The sequence below is a fragment of the Schistocerca piceifrons genome, chromosome 8, assembly GCF_021461385.2.
Source record: "Schistocerca piceifrons isolate TAMUIC-IGC-003096 chromosome 8, iqSchPice1.1, whole genome shotgun sequence".
NCBI lineage: Eukaryota > Metazoa > Arthropoda > Insecta > Orthoptera > Acrididae > Schistocerca > Schistocerca piceifrons.
Genome location: NC_060145.1, coordinates 10,245,459 through 10,260,706, shown reverse-complemented (window position 1 = coordinate 10,260,706; position 15,248 = coordinate 10,245,459). Strand labels below are relative to the sequence as shown.

At 44.9% G+C, this 15,248-nt stretch overlaps 1 protein-coding gene across 1 annotated transcript in view; it reads right to left on the bottom strand.

Moving 5' to 3' along the window:
• Positions 1-735: 735 nt before the first annotated feature.
• LOC124711490 (broad-complex core protein isoforms 1/2/3/4/5-like) overlaps positions 736-15,248 on the bottom strand; it is a 228,654-nt gene continuing 214,141 nt past the window's right edge. The window contains exons 5-9 of the mRNA XM_047241600.1: positions 10,619-10,699; positions 8,590-8,709; positions 1,128-1,231; positions 854-1,084; positions 736-810 (exon numbers count right to left, since the gene is read on the bottom strand). Of these exons, the coding sequence (XP_047097556.1) occupies positions 736-810; positions 854-1,084; positions 1,128-1,231; positions 8,590-8,709; positions 10,619-10,699 (611 nt within the window). The remainder of the gene's footprint in view (positions 811-853; positions 1,085-1,127; positions 1,232-8,589; positions 8,710-10,618; positions 10,700-15,248) is intronic.

Below are 15,248 nucleotides of genomic sequence, written 5' to 3'. Positions count from 1 at the left end.
GCATCACCCGATTTAATTCGACTACATTGCATTATCCTCGTTTTGCTTTTGTTGATGTTCATCTTATATCCTCCTTTCAAGACATTGTCCATTCCGTTCAACTGCTCTTAGAAATCCTTTGCTGTCTCTGACAGCATTACAATATCATCGGCGAACCTCAAAGTTTTATTTCTTCTCCATGGATTTTAATACCTACTCCGAATTTTTCTTTTGTTTCCTTTACTGCTTGCTCAATATACAGATTGAATAACATGGGCGATAGGCTACAACCCTGTCTCACTCCCTTCCGAACCACTGCTTCCCTTTCATGTCCCTCCACTCTCATAACTGCCATCTGCTTTCTGTACAAATTGTAAATAGCCTTTCGCTCCCTGTATTTTACCCCTGCCACCTTCAGAATATGAAAGAGAGTATTCCAATGAACATTGTCAAAAGCTTTCTCTACGTCTACAAATGCTAGAAACGTAGGCTTGCCTTTCCTTAATCTATTCTCTAAGATAAGTCGTAGGATCAGTATTGCCTCACGTGTTCCAACATTTCTACGGAATCCAAACTGATCTTCCCTGAGGTCGGCTTCTACCAGTTTTTCTATTCGTCTGTAAAGACTGGAATATATCCAGCAAATAACTGAGGACGTTAGGTGCCAGCGCTACTCTGAGATGAAGAGGTTGGCACAGGAGAGGAACTCGTGGTGGGACGCGTCAAACCAATCATGACTCAAAAGAGAAGTACTCATTACATGATTACACTGTAACGAGTCACTGGAGCCAGTGGGTCCGTGTCAAGTCCGGTAGAGTTGGGACTGACCACCTGCGACGAGACCAGAGGTGTTAGAACAGTGGGAGCCACTCACCCTGAGCTCGACGACCTGCTTGTCGAACGCCTGCAGGCCCTCCTCGGGCACGTCGGGCGTGGTGCGGCGCACCTGGCCGTCGCGCGGCAGCTGCCGGGGCCCGAAGGCGAGCGACTCCTCGCGGACGGCGACGCCGCGGCGCTGCGCCAGCCCGAACGCCAGCGACAGGCTGACCGGGTCGACGGGCGGCGGCGGCGCGGCGTCGGCGTCGCGGTAGTGCACGCACGGCTCCTCGGCCGGCAGGTAGACGGCGCCGCGCTCCGCGTCCTCGCGCTCCAGCGCCGCCTCTCCAGAGGGCAGGCCCAGGCGGTGCGGCTGCGGCTGGCGGTGGCGGCTGCAGTGCGGGCAGTACGGCCGCTGCTGGTCGGCGGGCGTCACCTGCGGGGGCAGTCGGCCGTCTCAGCACGTAGTGGGCGCTGCGAGGCATTCGTGTACAAGAGTACGGGAACACCAAAAGCACAGCACATCACCGTAGGAAACGAGTTAGCATTCAAATCCGCTTCCAGTCGTCTCAGAATGGATAAACGCGTGCCCTGCATTGTTCCATCTGTCCTCCTGCAAAGTAGTGGAAAGCTCGGGTAATGACGATGCAGGTGGATAGCGATCGCGTATCCTACTCTCCAAATTAGACCACAAAGGCTGTGGTCGCTGGGCGAGATGCGACGATTCAGCGAAACAGCGACCCCGCCGTCTTGGAACTCAGCGCTACCATTGGGGATCAAGCCTTGTTCCAGGGCACCGACTTCACCAGCCAAAATGCTCAGATAATGCTCGACAGTAATGCTGCCTTCCAGAGTAACCGTGGAGCCCACGTCACGATACAGCTGCCCAAATCACACCCCCCCCCCTCCCCTCCCACTCCCCAATGTTTCAATCTTAGCACGAAAACTCTGCTAGAAGTTGGGAACAGTGGGAAACAAGACCCACACGACCAAACGGTATTCTCCCATTGCTCCACAGTCCAGGTTCGATGGCTTCACCGCCACGTTTTCCTGTCACAGGCACTTTCGTCACTGGTGAGTAGCTTTGGAATTCCAGCTCGCTCTGGAGTCCCCAGCTTCCAGAGCTCCCCTTCGCGTTGTTTCGGTGCTAACGTGGTCCCCGAGTGCTCGTTCACTTCTGCACTGACTTTTGCAGCTATCGTTCCCACATTTTCTGTCACAGTCTTCTTCAATGACCGTCTGTCACGATCATTCCACACACACACATTTGACCACGCTGTGAGTTATCAGGCAATCAATGTATTTTCCATTTTCCCTCTAGGCGATATAAATCTTCCGCATGGTGCGCCATGAAACACCAAAAACTTCGGGTACCTCGTTTCCGGAAGCACCCAACAATCTGCCCACGTTCGAATTCCCTTAGGTCCGACATAACGCACTCACAAGCACACAAAACACTGTCCTCACCGTGACTGGTATTTGCAACACATTGAGGACATCGCTCAGATTCCATTCGCGGTCAAACGTAACAGGGCAGCACCCAGGCTCGGCTAGCATCTGCATTTATGTTCAAGCATACGTTTCTCATGGTGTGTCCGTATTTTTATCCAACCACTGTATCTACTACTGACCAATAAGAAATGACGACACCACTGTTGTGCACAATATTTCATCTTCCAACCTCATCGCCAGGTCGCGATGTCGCTATTGATGTTAAGAAGAAATCGATGTCTGAAATATCACTTGGATGGTACAATTGCACCGTCACTCGCACCACCTGACAAAGACAATTACATCATTCAACGAAATATTGTGGAGAAATATGGAATCCTCGACCAAATGGGAAACTGATAAACGGTTTGTCCACAAAGTGATTTCTCCAACGGCACTGCCAGTTGTGACCGCCCATCCAAAGCCCTGGTCCTCGTGACCTGTGGAACGTTTAATAAGGGGCAAACCATAACTGCAGACGGTCTTACTCATTCTCGCCTTTAATGCTACAAACATATACCAAACCTATGCGACATCCAACACGAACGACTGTATAGCTGACACAGTCCTACGAATAGCCCCTGAAGTTGTTAACAAGAACGGCTTGTGAACATTTGAACCATGAAATGAGTAATGTCCTTCTTACCCGCTCGAGGCAGAATCTTTCATGTGTAGTAATATCACCCTGCACGGTATGATAAACCACCTCTGTCTGTCGAAATAGTTAAACATGACCGCGAACAAAATACTTAGCAAAATTCGCGAATATTATGTAGTCGCGCTTAGTGGTGAACCCCCTGGGACGTTCCTAGCAGGTTGTGGTGATACTGTCTTGCGGGAGCCATTTCGCAGGCTAGGATGAACGTGGCATATTCGATATTTCCTGGAACCAGCTCTCGTTTGTAAGTATGGTAAAAGGGGGACACCAAGTCTCCACCACCGGTAAGTCATTTCAGAACAACATGTGGACGTCGATATCTATGTTGTTGTAGGCTTCAGTCAGAACATTTGGTTGCTTCACTGCAGCTCTCCATGTCAGTCTATTCTCCATAAGTCTCTTCATCTCCAGCCTACAACCATTTGAGGATGTTCGATATATTCAAACAATGGTTTCCTTCTGGAATTGTTACCCCCCTCCCCCACCCTTACACATGTAACTACATCCCTCGATTTATGAAATAGCTATTCTCTGATGGCCCTGGATGTGTTGTATCGACATATCCCTTCTTTTAGCCAATTTGTGCCATGAGACTATTTTCACCCATACTTGATTCAGTACTTGTTCATTAGCTCTTCTATCTACCTATCTAATCTTCCCCATTATTCTATTCCACACACATATATATATGTCTATCAAAAGGCACTAAAATCAGACACTACAACACAGTCATCAAACCAACAGTCACATATGCAAGTGAAACACTCTCCCTGAATAGAAAATTAGATTTACACGAAATTAAGAAAGTAGAGAGAAAAATTATTAGAAAAATCCTAGGACCACGATACACACAAGATGGATACAGGCTGCAGACTACCGAGACAACCGAAAAAATATCAAACATCGAGGTAGATATCAGGAAGAGGCGGATGAAGTTTTATGGACATATAGACAGATTACCTGGAAACAGGTTAACTAAACGTCTATTGGACTATATGACATCACTTAAGGCAACAATACCCTGGGTAACTGAAGTTAAGAAGGATTTGAAAAAGGCAAAAATTGACATAACAAACACATCAGACCGGGATACATTCAGAAGAAAAATCGACAAGTGGAAGTTTACTCCAGAGACGGAATCTAAACCTTTCCGACCAAAGTGGACCGAAGAAAGGAAGAAGGCCTTTGGGGAGGCAATGAAGAAATACTGGGAAAATAAGAAGAACATTAAGAAATGTTAATCACCTGCTTATCGTTCTCCCATGGGGACATTCGCTAATAATAATAATATATATATATATCTGAGATAGTAATGAGTAGTGGTGAAACCTACTTCGGCATGTAGTATCCACGTTGACAGGGATAAATCCTCGACTAAGAGTAGAAAAACGTAAACTAATACTGAGTGGTATAGTCTGCCGTTTGAAAGAAGAAGCAACAGTGTTTATTCTGGGGCCACCACTTGGTAGGAGACTATATCCTCTTCTATATTTTCCTTCATTCTTCGTTATTTTCTATTTTAATTTTTTATATTTTTAATATTTTCTATTTTAATATGTAAATTCAGGTGTCCATTGATTTTTTCACGTCAAACATCTTTAGCTATGTAACTACCACAATGCAATTTTCATTCGTATATATAGCGGATCCTGTCTCAAAAGAAACACGACAATACCTAAGTAAATCTCCTGTGCTATCCTTTGGTTTGACCTTTCATTGAGAATGGGACGCCCTTCCGTGTACCAGAGCTCGAACTACTCCTGGACATTATCACCATGCTAGATTTATCTCCAAGCCACCTGCACATGCAACGGAATTCAGAAAAATTTACGACGCTCTTCAGGAGCGTAACTTCAGTGCCTTTACACAAAGTTCAAGTGTGTTGTCCTAAAATCCACTAATCTGCAATAGCCTGTGTAATCGAAGAATCGATCACAGATAGTGCAGTATTTCTTTGTGTTCATCCAATCGTGCAGTGTTTCAGTACCTCCTTGATAACACTCACATGCGCCGTAAAAGTCGTATTTATTTGTAGTCTACAAAGGAAATGGGAAATCGTAGGAAATTGAACCGATCTGATACGACGAAAGTAAGGGAGATCCGGACTGTGTTCTAAGAAAAGCAATGAACGCGTTTGTAAGAAGACCTCAAGCTTTTATTGAAGCGCTCAGTAATAATGATAATCTTTTACAAAATGACACGTGTCCTCGTCATGAACGTGGCAACTCGGGAAGTGTTTCTTGAAGTGCCAGGGGTAATAGTGCGGTTCCGGTTCTGGCTCGGGCTCTGCACACCAGTACACCTTCTGATGTTTCGACCGCAATTTCTTCTTCTTTGGGCACCGTTTCTTGAGAGATGGTGAGCTAGACACCCATTTTGGGCGTTTACACTTAGGCCTCCGCTGGTGTTCCTATTCCGGCATGAGAACAACGTGTAAGTCTGACTGTCACAACTTCAAATACAATCATTTTGTCTCTGATAGTTAAAATATATTTATATAATACTCTGCAAACAAACGTGTGGTCCCTGCAGTAAACGTTAAATCTGTTAAAATTTGCATTGTTGCATATCCTGTGGAAATTTTCTTTACTGTTTTCTGCTACTTTTCCTACAATCGTGATGACTGGGTGTTGTGTGATGTCCTTAGGTTAGTTAGGTTTAAGTAGTTCGAAGTTCTAGGGGACTGATCACCATAGATGTTAAGTCCCATAGTGCTCAGAGCCATTTGAACCATTTTTTCCTACAAATTTCAGTTCCTACTCGCTCAGTGTGCTTTCAGAGAGGAGGACACAGGAAGATATCGCTTTTGGTTATTATTTTTTTGCCTTAGACGTATAAACTGCACGTCCCATGATAGGCGAATACACTCACAAATGTTGAAAGGCATTATAAATTTGCCACCTCGGCTGTTGCTAACAAGTGCTCACTTTACTGAAGCTCGCGCGACTGGCCAATTTCAACATTACAGGCCATTTTAAAGAAGAGAATACAAAAAAACAGAACGAAGATACAGGAGATTCAAGTTTGGCTTAGTGATATACAAAAACTATTTTACAAGGGACAGCCTAAAAATTGTATTTAAGATGCCAACATGTTGTAATATTATCCTGCTATTAACCAGCGGACATAAGTATTTATTATGATCATGGACCGTCTGGCAGAGCTATATTTTGAGGTTACCAGGGAGGATTCTATACATTTCTGCGACTATGTGCAGCAGATGGCAGTGGAAAGGGCAGAAATGGCGCCGTTTATAAAGTCGTGAGGAACATCTAAAGGCTGTGCTACTCCAGTTTGTTAATTTCAGACAATGCTGACTAGTAACTCTGATTACGGTCGGGCTGCCTTTCAGAAGTAAGTCACTATTCGTTAAGTAAAATTCATGCAGAGACATTACACACCACAAAAAACTACGAGCAAGCTTCGGGCATGGCTGAAAATTTGCAGCTGAAGGGTGGTCTACATTTATGTCGATTATCTGCAGTCTATGTCTGAGTGGTATACTGAGATTTTACCGTATTGTTTTTTATCAGATAGGTAACAGTATCAATATTTATTCTTCTGCCTTACCACTAAAATATTTCAGCAAAAATTACATGACTGTCAACATTCAACGAAATCCAAGTTCTAACGCAATAACTGAACCGTTTCTGCTCTCGGTCGCTGTCTAATACCAAATGGATCGGGGCACATCTTTATAGCATGTACTTGTCAAAATCCACTGCAGTCTCAAACATGGCAATGTGCTGTTGTCAGCCGGCCGAAGTGGCCGTGCGGTTAAAGGCGCTGCAGTCTGGAACCGCAAGACCGCTACAGTCGCAGGTTCGAATCCTGCCTCGGGCATGGATGTTTGTGATGTCCTTAGGTTAGTTAGGCTTAACTAGTTCTAAGTTCTAGGGGACTAATGACCTCAGCAGTTGAGTCCCATAGTGCTCAGAGCCATTTGAACCATTTTTTGCTGTTGTCAATTCTCTAGGGTCGGAATAGATCCATAATGCTAAATAAAACATGTATTCCAACTGAAGAGCGTAAGTAGAAATTCATCTATTTTTCATCGAATTTATCGAGAGTGTGGTACACGAAAGAAGAAATTAATCGTCTTACAACTTAATGGAACCGACAGAGAATAAAGAGAAATGAGAGCGAATACATTGAACTCGACTAGGGTTTGCACTTCGTGACGTGTTACCATTTTCTGCTGCCTTCGTCGCTGTCATTCTACGTAAGAAGTTCTTTTACATGGTGTATGTTGGCTTCCGTCAGTTTTGTAACATCTAACACAACTTATCCCTCCCCTCTCCCCTACCCCCTCACTTTGGCAGTTCTTAGAACCTGCACTCACCGAGCGAGGTGGCGCAGTGGTTAGACACTGGACTCGCATTCGGGAGGACGACGGTTCAATCCCGCGTCCGGCCATCCTGATTTAGGTTTTCCGTGATTTCCCTAAGTCGCTCCAGGCAAATGCCGGGATGGTTTCTTTCAAAGGGCACGGCCGACTTCCTTCCCCGTCATCCCTAATCCGATGAGACCGATGACCTCGCTGTCTGGTCTCCTTCCCCAAACCAACCAACCAACCAACCTGCACTCAAATGACACGTTTGGTCCGGCAATGGTAGGTTGTGTGAGTCGATTATCAGGGATGAAGATGGGACCGCGAAATCTCAGCAGCTAAGACCATTAGTAAGAAAACATTTTGGTGGTTATGCCGATTCCCCTATCCATAGTGGATTTACCGACTCAACATATTCTAATAATTGGTTGAATAGTGAAAAAATGGGATTTTGTTACTCTTTTACTTGTGACTCAGCATTTATACGCAGATGAAATTGAAAGTGATTGGCACTTAAAAAAGAACATGCACTGTGTTTCGTTCACACAAATAGACGCTCTAAATTCTCATAAACGTCCCGATGTGCTCCAACTGGTAAGTCGGGGAGTCTTGCAGTATTTTTATTTTTTTTCTTATAATTGTGGTTGGTGACCAAATTTCCCGACTTTATATTTACTTACTACACCCCCACGAAATGGGATGCTTTGGGGGTATTTCAACAAGTGATTTCAGGATCTGAAAAAACGATTAATGGAGAAAAGTGACTGACATATAGAGCCTATTATATAATGAGCTTTGTTTCGTCAGGGGACAATCACAGAACGAGAGCGGAACGGTAGAGAAATAGCTTGATGGTGGTTCGACGAACTCTCTGCCTGTCACTTAATTGTGAATTGCAGAGTAGTTTGGTAGGTGTAGGTGTAGAACGTGCTGGTAATCGTGATTGGTTTCAGCTAGACATTGTCCATCCCAGGAAAAATTTAGTCTTAGGCAGCACACGGTGGGCGGTATGACATTACATGATGTGGTTGATCTGTTCTCTAGATGCTGCCCAAGACTAATACTTTCTGAAAAAGACTAACGTATAGGTGACTGCGATCAATATAAAACATGTTTTCTGTGAATGATAAATTGTCGATTTCAACGTCAACGAAAAAACTAAGAGGGGGGTACCGTGTAAGGGGTCACACTGACTTGGACAAATGTGGCTACTGATGGTGTTGAGTAATGCCCAGAAGTGGTCGAGATTTGTGCGCCGCGACGACCAAGTGCGAGACAGGCGGACGGGTCTGAGGAGAGCGCCGGCCGTACTTACAAACTTGTGGCCGCAGGAGCAGACGTCGCCGATGGGGTGCAGCGGGTCGACTCCGGGAAACTGGTGGCAGACGACTCGCGGCCCCTGCGGCTGGATCTTCAGCGGCCGCGGCGGCCGCACCTGCGACAGAGGAGGGCGCGTCAGCCAGCAGCACGCCTTACCTGCCGCCTCTCACTACAGCGCCGTCCAGCGACTGTGGCAAGTGCGAGGCCCTGTGTCCACAGCAGTACACGACAAAGAAAGTGTTGCTGCGTGTGACTTTCTTCAGACACCATCTGAATTATCGGTTTCCCATACGGCGCGTATCGACGATAGTGGGAAACCCTTAGAGACAGAGTTTCTTGTGTAAAATTAAGACGACAAATCGTGGCAACATTGGTGTGAAAAGGATGAGTTTTCCCGTTATCGTCATGTTCTCTTATTTAATGCGTCAAAGTATAACTGGAGGAGCGGTATTTATCGAGAAGAGCAAGAACTTATGTATGTACTTCGAAGGCTTAGGAACAGCTTTTGGTAATGTGTACTGGGAAAAGCTTGCCAAAATATTGGAGGAAAAGCGACTTTACTCGAAAAACAGACGCCTTATTAAGTCACTTTATTTGAACAGAAAGGCTTCGATAAGGGTAGAAGGAGAGAATACGAACTGGATAGAGTTAGGAAAACGTGTTGTGCGCCATCCACACTCTTCAACATACAGGGTGTTAGCTGTATAAATGCAGATCTTTTTGTTGTTGACTGAGGAAAGTGTACTGAATAACATTACATCAGTATTTACATCATTTGTAGACCAATAGTTTTAGCTATTAGGAGCAGTATGTTTCAGGTTGGTTAGTCGCAACACATACATGTCGCAAGAGCAAGCCATTAATGTTAATTTTCCGCTGTGCAGCGGGTCAGGTGTTGAGGTGTGGTCGCGAGGGTGCAAAACGGTTACTCTATACTGACATCCGCTGACTTAGTGGTGCAGTTATGACCGGGTAGAAAAATCAGGCAGTCGATTATGTGCCGTGTTTGCGGGAAGACTGTTAAACTCAGAGAAAATAAGGTACCAATGATAACAATATCTACACTTATGCTCTTAATATCCTGTATATTTAGAAGTTACGATTGAGTGGTGTAAAATTTGCTGATCTCGGGATATGGTGATTGAGATTCGCAAACGATATGGTTACGGCCCTTCTCGACAGAGACGGATAGAGCTTTAATAAATTGTAGAGAGATTTAAACTTCTGGAAAAATTATTGGAATCAAAATAAACATAAAGAAGACGAAAATAATGGCATCAGAAGAAGTTGAAAAGACAAAAATAATAACGAAGTGAGAGAATTTAGTTTATGTGCAATATTTTAAGTATCGCGTAAATAGCGTAGAAAGCAACTGAACGTGCAACACAGGCGTTAAATCGAGAATAGCTACAGCAAAATCGGCGTAAGAGATGAATTTTCTGTAGCGGTAAGGATGTGGAATTCATGGAAAGGACGATGATATGCGTTCTCTGGAGCGTCCTGGTGTCGGTGACGGACTTAGCCCTGAGCACACGTGACGCAAAGAAACTGGAGTCTTCTGAAATGTTGACATGCAGAGGAATGGGAAAATATCTAATGGATAGACGTATTCACAAACGAAGAGGTGCTGACGAGAGTTGGAGAAGAAAGGCAATTACTATGCGCATCTGATCCAATTAAGCAGCTACTGTGAAAGGGTGAAGGAATTTAAAATCAGTTTTAAAAACTTATGTTGTGGGAAACAGAAAGCAAGGATGCGTCTCAGATCCTGAAAAGTCTGCTTACTAGATGTAAATACAGCAGCGTGAAAAAGAAGTGATCATCCGCGAAAGGTGGAGAAAGCAGGACCGGTTCACAGAGCAGACAACTGGTGGTGGTGACGATGCTGGTGGTGATGGTCTCAGCGATGTGTTTCGGAATGCTTGGTGCGCAACATATTGCCTCACTACTTTCATGATATGCCAGCAGTAGTCTGTCGAGGGACAAGCTTCTGGTACGGTACGGTATCGTACGGTGAGGCTTACCAGCAGTCTGTTGCAGCCACAGGAGTCGTCGCCACCACGAAGCGCGCATGCGCAGCTCGGCTTCTTCGGGAAAGCCGCAGCCTGCAAAACACAGAAGGCAACAGAGAATTTAGCATCGGCACCAAAACACTCAGCGACTCTTCATGTAAACCATAATTCTCCGTAAGCGTAATGATCGGGGCGTTAAACGCCACATACAGAGGTTTATTGATCCTTGTTAAATCTGGAGGATTTAAAAATTTGTAAGTCATGTAGCAGATGTATTTTCCTTATTAGCTCTAAATATACGATGCAGATAGAGTCCATTTGGCAATCAAAAACTTTTATCCTGTATTCGCCAGAGTTTTCTTTGGTGACGGCGTAGAATAAATTACCAGATGCTTACCATCGACTATATAAGTATAATTGTGCTCTTCTTTGTTTTCTATTTTTTTATATAGGTTGCCTCCATCTACTTTTGGAGTATACGATATGTCAATATTACGCATTACTCAGGCTACTGGCACGAATCTATAAAATACGCTAGTCGACATTATTGAACCGCCGGAGATTCGAGTCCTCCCTGGGGCATGTGTGTGTGTGTGTGTGTGTGTGTGTGTGTGTGTGTGTGTGTGTGGGTGTGTTGTTCTTAGCATAAGTTAGTTTAAGTAGTGTGTAAGTCTACGGACCGATGACCTCTACAGTTTGGTCCCTTAGGAATTTACATACGTGTGAACATTTTTTTGAACTGCCTTGCAGGGATGATACATGGAAGCAAGTGATTGGAAACATTTCCCCTAACGGTTGTTAGCGTTATACTGCACAATGAAGTAGGTGATCATTGCTCAGGTAGGAAGTACTTGTGCACTGTTACGCTGTCGATATCTGTTATGAATGTAAACTCTTCGGAAGTACAATAAAATGCTTTGTACAATTCTTTGAATTACAGCTAGACTATGTAATCTTCAGTGTCAGCCATTTGACATCCACTGCTGAGTAAAGGGTTCCTCAAGACTTTTCCATATACTATAGTGTGCTACTACAGTCATCCATGTGGCTCTGTTTTCCCGGTAAGTTTGTTAGTTTTCCTCTCTCTCCTAGCATTCCGCAATACGCATCACTCCGCTAATCGCGCCCTCTGTTTTTAATGGTTTTCCCATTTAAACCCCAAGACTCACCGCCGTAAGTACAACCATGTAATAATTCCTCATTATAAGCTTTTCTTTTCAGACACATCTTAATTTTAGTTTTTTAATCTCTTTCTAATTTACTAAAAGAACTCCGGGTCACACACTCTCCCGTTTATTTATTTTGCTGTCCTGTACGATTTTATTTTCGACGTGTTCATTGTACAGCTGTTTTGCAATAACACGTATTCCTTCTTCGTTTGTTTTTTTTTTAATTTAAGGATCTGAAAAATTCCTCTAGGTCTGCTGAGATACCTTCTTTCCTGACTCCTCTTTCAGTTTTGGATTACTCGCTATCCCGACGGCGTGTATTGGAAGCAGTGGCTAACTGGATTGTATGCTTGCAGTTAGAGTCAGGGAATAAATTTATTGATGATCTGAGTAGTAGGCAATGAATGTTTTAATCCTAATTATTTTACATGTAGTATTATAGAAAATGCACAGTGCATGCAGATGCTGCCTCGTATTTGGTAAAGAGAGTTTGCAAATAAGTCGTTATTAAATTCCCTGTCCCTGCATAAAGTGTCCTGGATTAAGATAGTTCAACGCACGTAATTCTGGATTGTTATTTGGGAGGTAAAGGGTTTAATATTTTTTCGACAAGCATGGCGTATTCCACTTATGACTACTGACTGGACAAATACGGCGCAATTCCGTGCTGTCATGTTTGGCACTTTAGTCCTACTGTAGCACGAGATACTGTGTCTCACAACAGGGCGCCACCTGTCTCCCGTACTAACAAGTATCAGTAGTGAAGTATCAACCTGGAAGTATGCTATTCTCCACGCTGGAACGCGATCCCAATTTTATCTCGACCTCAAACAGTCATGGAACGTAGATAATTAAATCGTCATCATATTTTTTGTAGTGCGATATCTAGTTACAGTCACCGCTTCCGTTAGAGTCTATCTTTGGCAGTACTGCAGAGTATGACACACAAAAGCAGAAAAATACGTCACCTTCCTGTGAGCCAAATTTTGACGATCGAATCTGCCATGTGCTACTTGGATTAACTAGGCTCGCAGTGGCCATCACGCGTACTACAGTGGACCTCCGTATGTTACTGAGGAAACGGTATGGGACAGTGTTTAAGACGCAGAATTCGTATTCGGAAAAATAGGGGTTTCAAATCCTCCGTCGGCCACCTTGACTGGTTCTAAAGAAACACAAGTGAAAACGAAAGTGGTTCATTCAAGAAGATCACAATTGATTCAGAAACACCTTCTCTGCCAGCTGGGCCAATTTTCAATTACTCTCCGCGTTTACGAGGCGTTAGTACCTTGCCTTCGTTATCTATTTGGAATGCTTCTTAGACCAACAATTATTCATTACTTCCCTTCCACCCATTCTACCCATTGCAACTTTTGTATTGCACCTCTGGATTTGGAATGGAGCTGGTCAAAAGCTCCTTTACGTGTTTCATTTTGTTTCTTTGGCCCTCTATGTAATAAACAAGTGCGTAGTAGCAAAATATGTTAGTGATTTTAGCGAAAATCACTGCTGGCAGACACCTCCCCAGGCACAATTACTGCCATCTCGTCCTAATTCGTGAGGTCTTCCTGAGTTTGTCATATTTACTCTCCCAGCTGGGAATGTGACGCGATCCTTTTTCTAGTTTGGGTTCCAAATAGTTTGCCCCGTCACACATAAATTATGTAGGTGGTACCTCTGTATCACACAAAGCTGCCGAGACACCAGATTTCTTTAGCTGCAGCCACTTAATTCCTACATTTCAATTTAAATTTTACTGTGCCTTTAACTTCGCCTCTTCGCCTCGCGGAAGTACAACAGGGAGGTGTAAATTACGAGAGGATTGAAACTTCCTGGCAGATTAAAACTGTGTTCTGAACCGAGACCCGAACTCGGGACCTTTGCCTTTCGCGGGCAAGTGCTCTACCATCTGAGCTACCCAAGCACGACTCACGCCCCATCGTCACAGCTTTACTCCTGCCAGTACCTCGTCTCCTACCTTCCAAACTTTACAGAAGCTCTTCCGCGAACCTTGCAGAACTAGCACTTCTGAAAGAAAGGATATTGCGGAGACATGGCTTAGCTACAGTCTGGGGGATGTTTCCAGAATGAGATTTTCACTCTGCAGTGGAGTGTGCGCTGATATGAAACTTGGCAAAGGTCCCGAGTTCGAGTCTCGGTCCGGCACACAGTTTTAATCTGCCAGGAAGTTTCATATCAGCGCACACTCCGCTGCACAGTGAAAATCTCATTATGAGAGGATTGTTCGATCGGCGACAGAGTACAAGAGAAATGTTGAAAGTTTTTAACTGGTAGACGTTCAAAGTGAGAAACGAGAAGCTGCTCAGAAAACGCCTTGGCCAGAAACTACGAAAATATTCTGGCAGCCACTGCATTTCTATCCGCTAAAAATCGTGCCGATAAACTCGGGCAATCGCCCAGAGGCGTGCAAGCACCCATTCTTCCCACGCGCCATCGTGAATAGAGCGGCAAGAAAGTTTCAATGAAAAATGCACCCTGGCACGCTCTTGACTGTGACGCACAGTGCATTAATGCACGTTCAGAACTGAACACCCTCTTAGACCCTGCACGTGGGTGAGTCAAGGCTTCAGAACACTTGTATCTCGAGCGCGCCTGCAAGCTTTGCGTCGTTGTGAGCAGTCTGCAATGGAATGAGCTCTCGGCTTGGGTGATGTCTACAGCTTCCAGCCCGTGCAACAACAGGTGTCCACACGTAGTTTCCCACCCACCCGATCCCACCACCATTGGAACACGGCTACAGATAGACAGCTGGTGGCCCTCGCTGGGAAGTACAGTTGGACACTTTTTAGGAAGGAGTGTTGCCTGCGGCGGCTTACCTGTGCGGCGAGCACGGCGACCGCGATGGCGGCGACGAGTGCAGCTGTCCTCATGGTGTGGGTGGTGGCGGGGCTGCTGGGGGCGACCTGAGGTGCCAGTCTGGCCGCCGCTGGCCCTCTTATAGCGGGCCGCCTGCTGACCAACCACAACACGAGCGGCCTGTACATGCTCGACCCACAAACACTGCGCCACCGCGCCGAACATCCGTGCCGGCAGAGATGACGCGAGTCGCGCCGAGAAATTTCGTTACACCCTTCGAGATCGTTTTTTGTAACACAGTACGACGTAAATACACATTTTCCACGGCCTCTTTTAACAATGTGGGAATCCTAACACTCTCTGCCCAGTACATTATCTCCTTAACGCTCCTTTCTTAACAATCATACTCAATCGTTCGCTCGTCGAAAGATCTGTACCTAAAGGCTGGAAAGTTGCACGAGTCACATTAATACCCAGCAAAGGAAATATGAGTAATCCGCTGACGTCGATTTGCAGTAGGATTTTGGAACATACACTGTGCCCGAACATTATGACACCTCGAAGGAGACGATTTGACCAACAGCCAACACAGCTGCAGAAGATACCGTTTTTATAGAGCCCAACCAGCTTTCTACTTTCACCAAGTAATCAGTGAT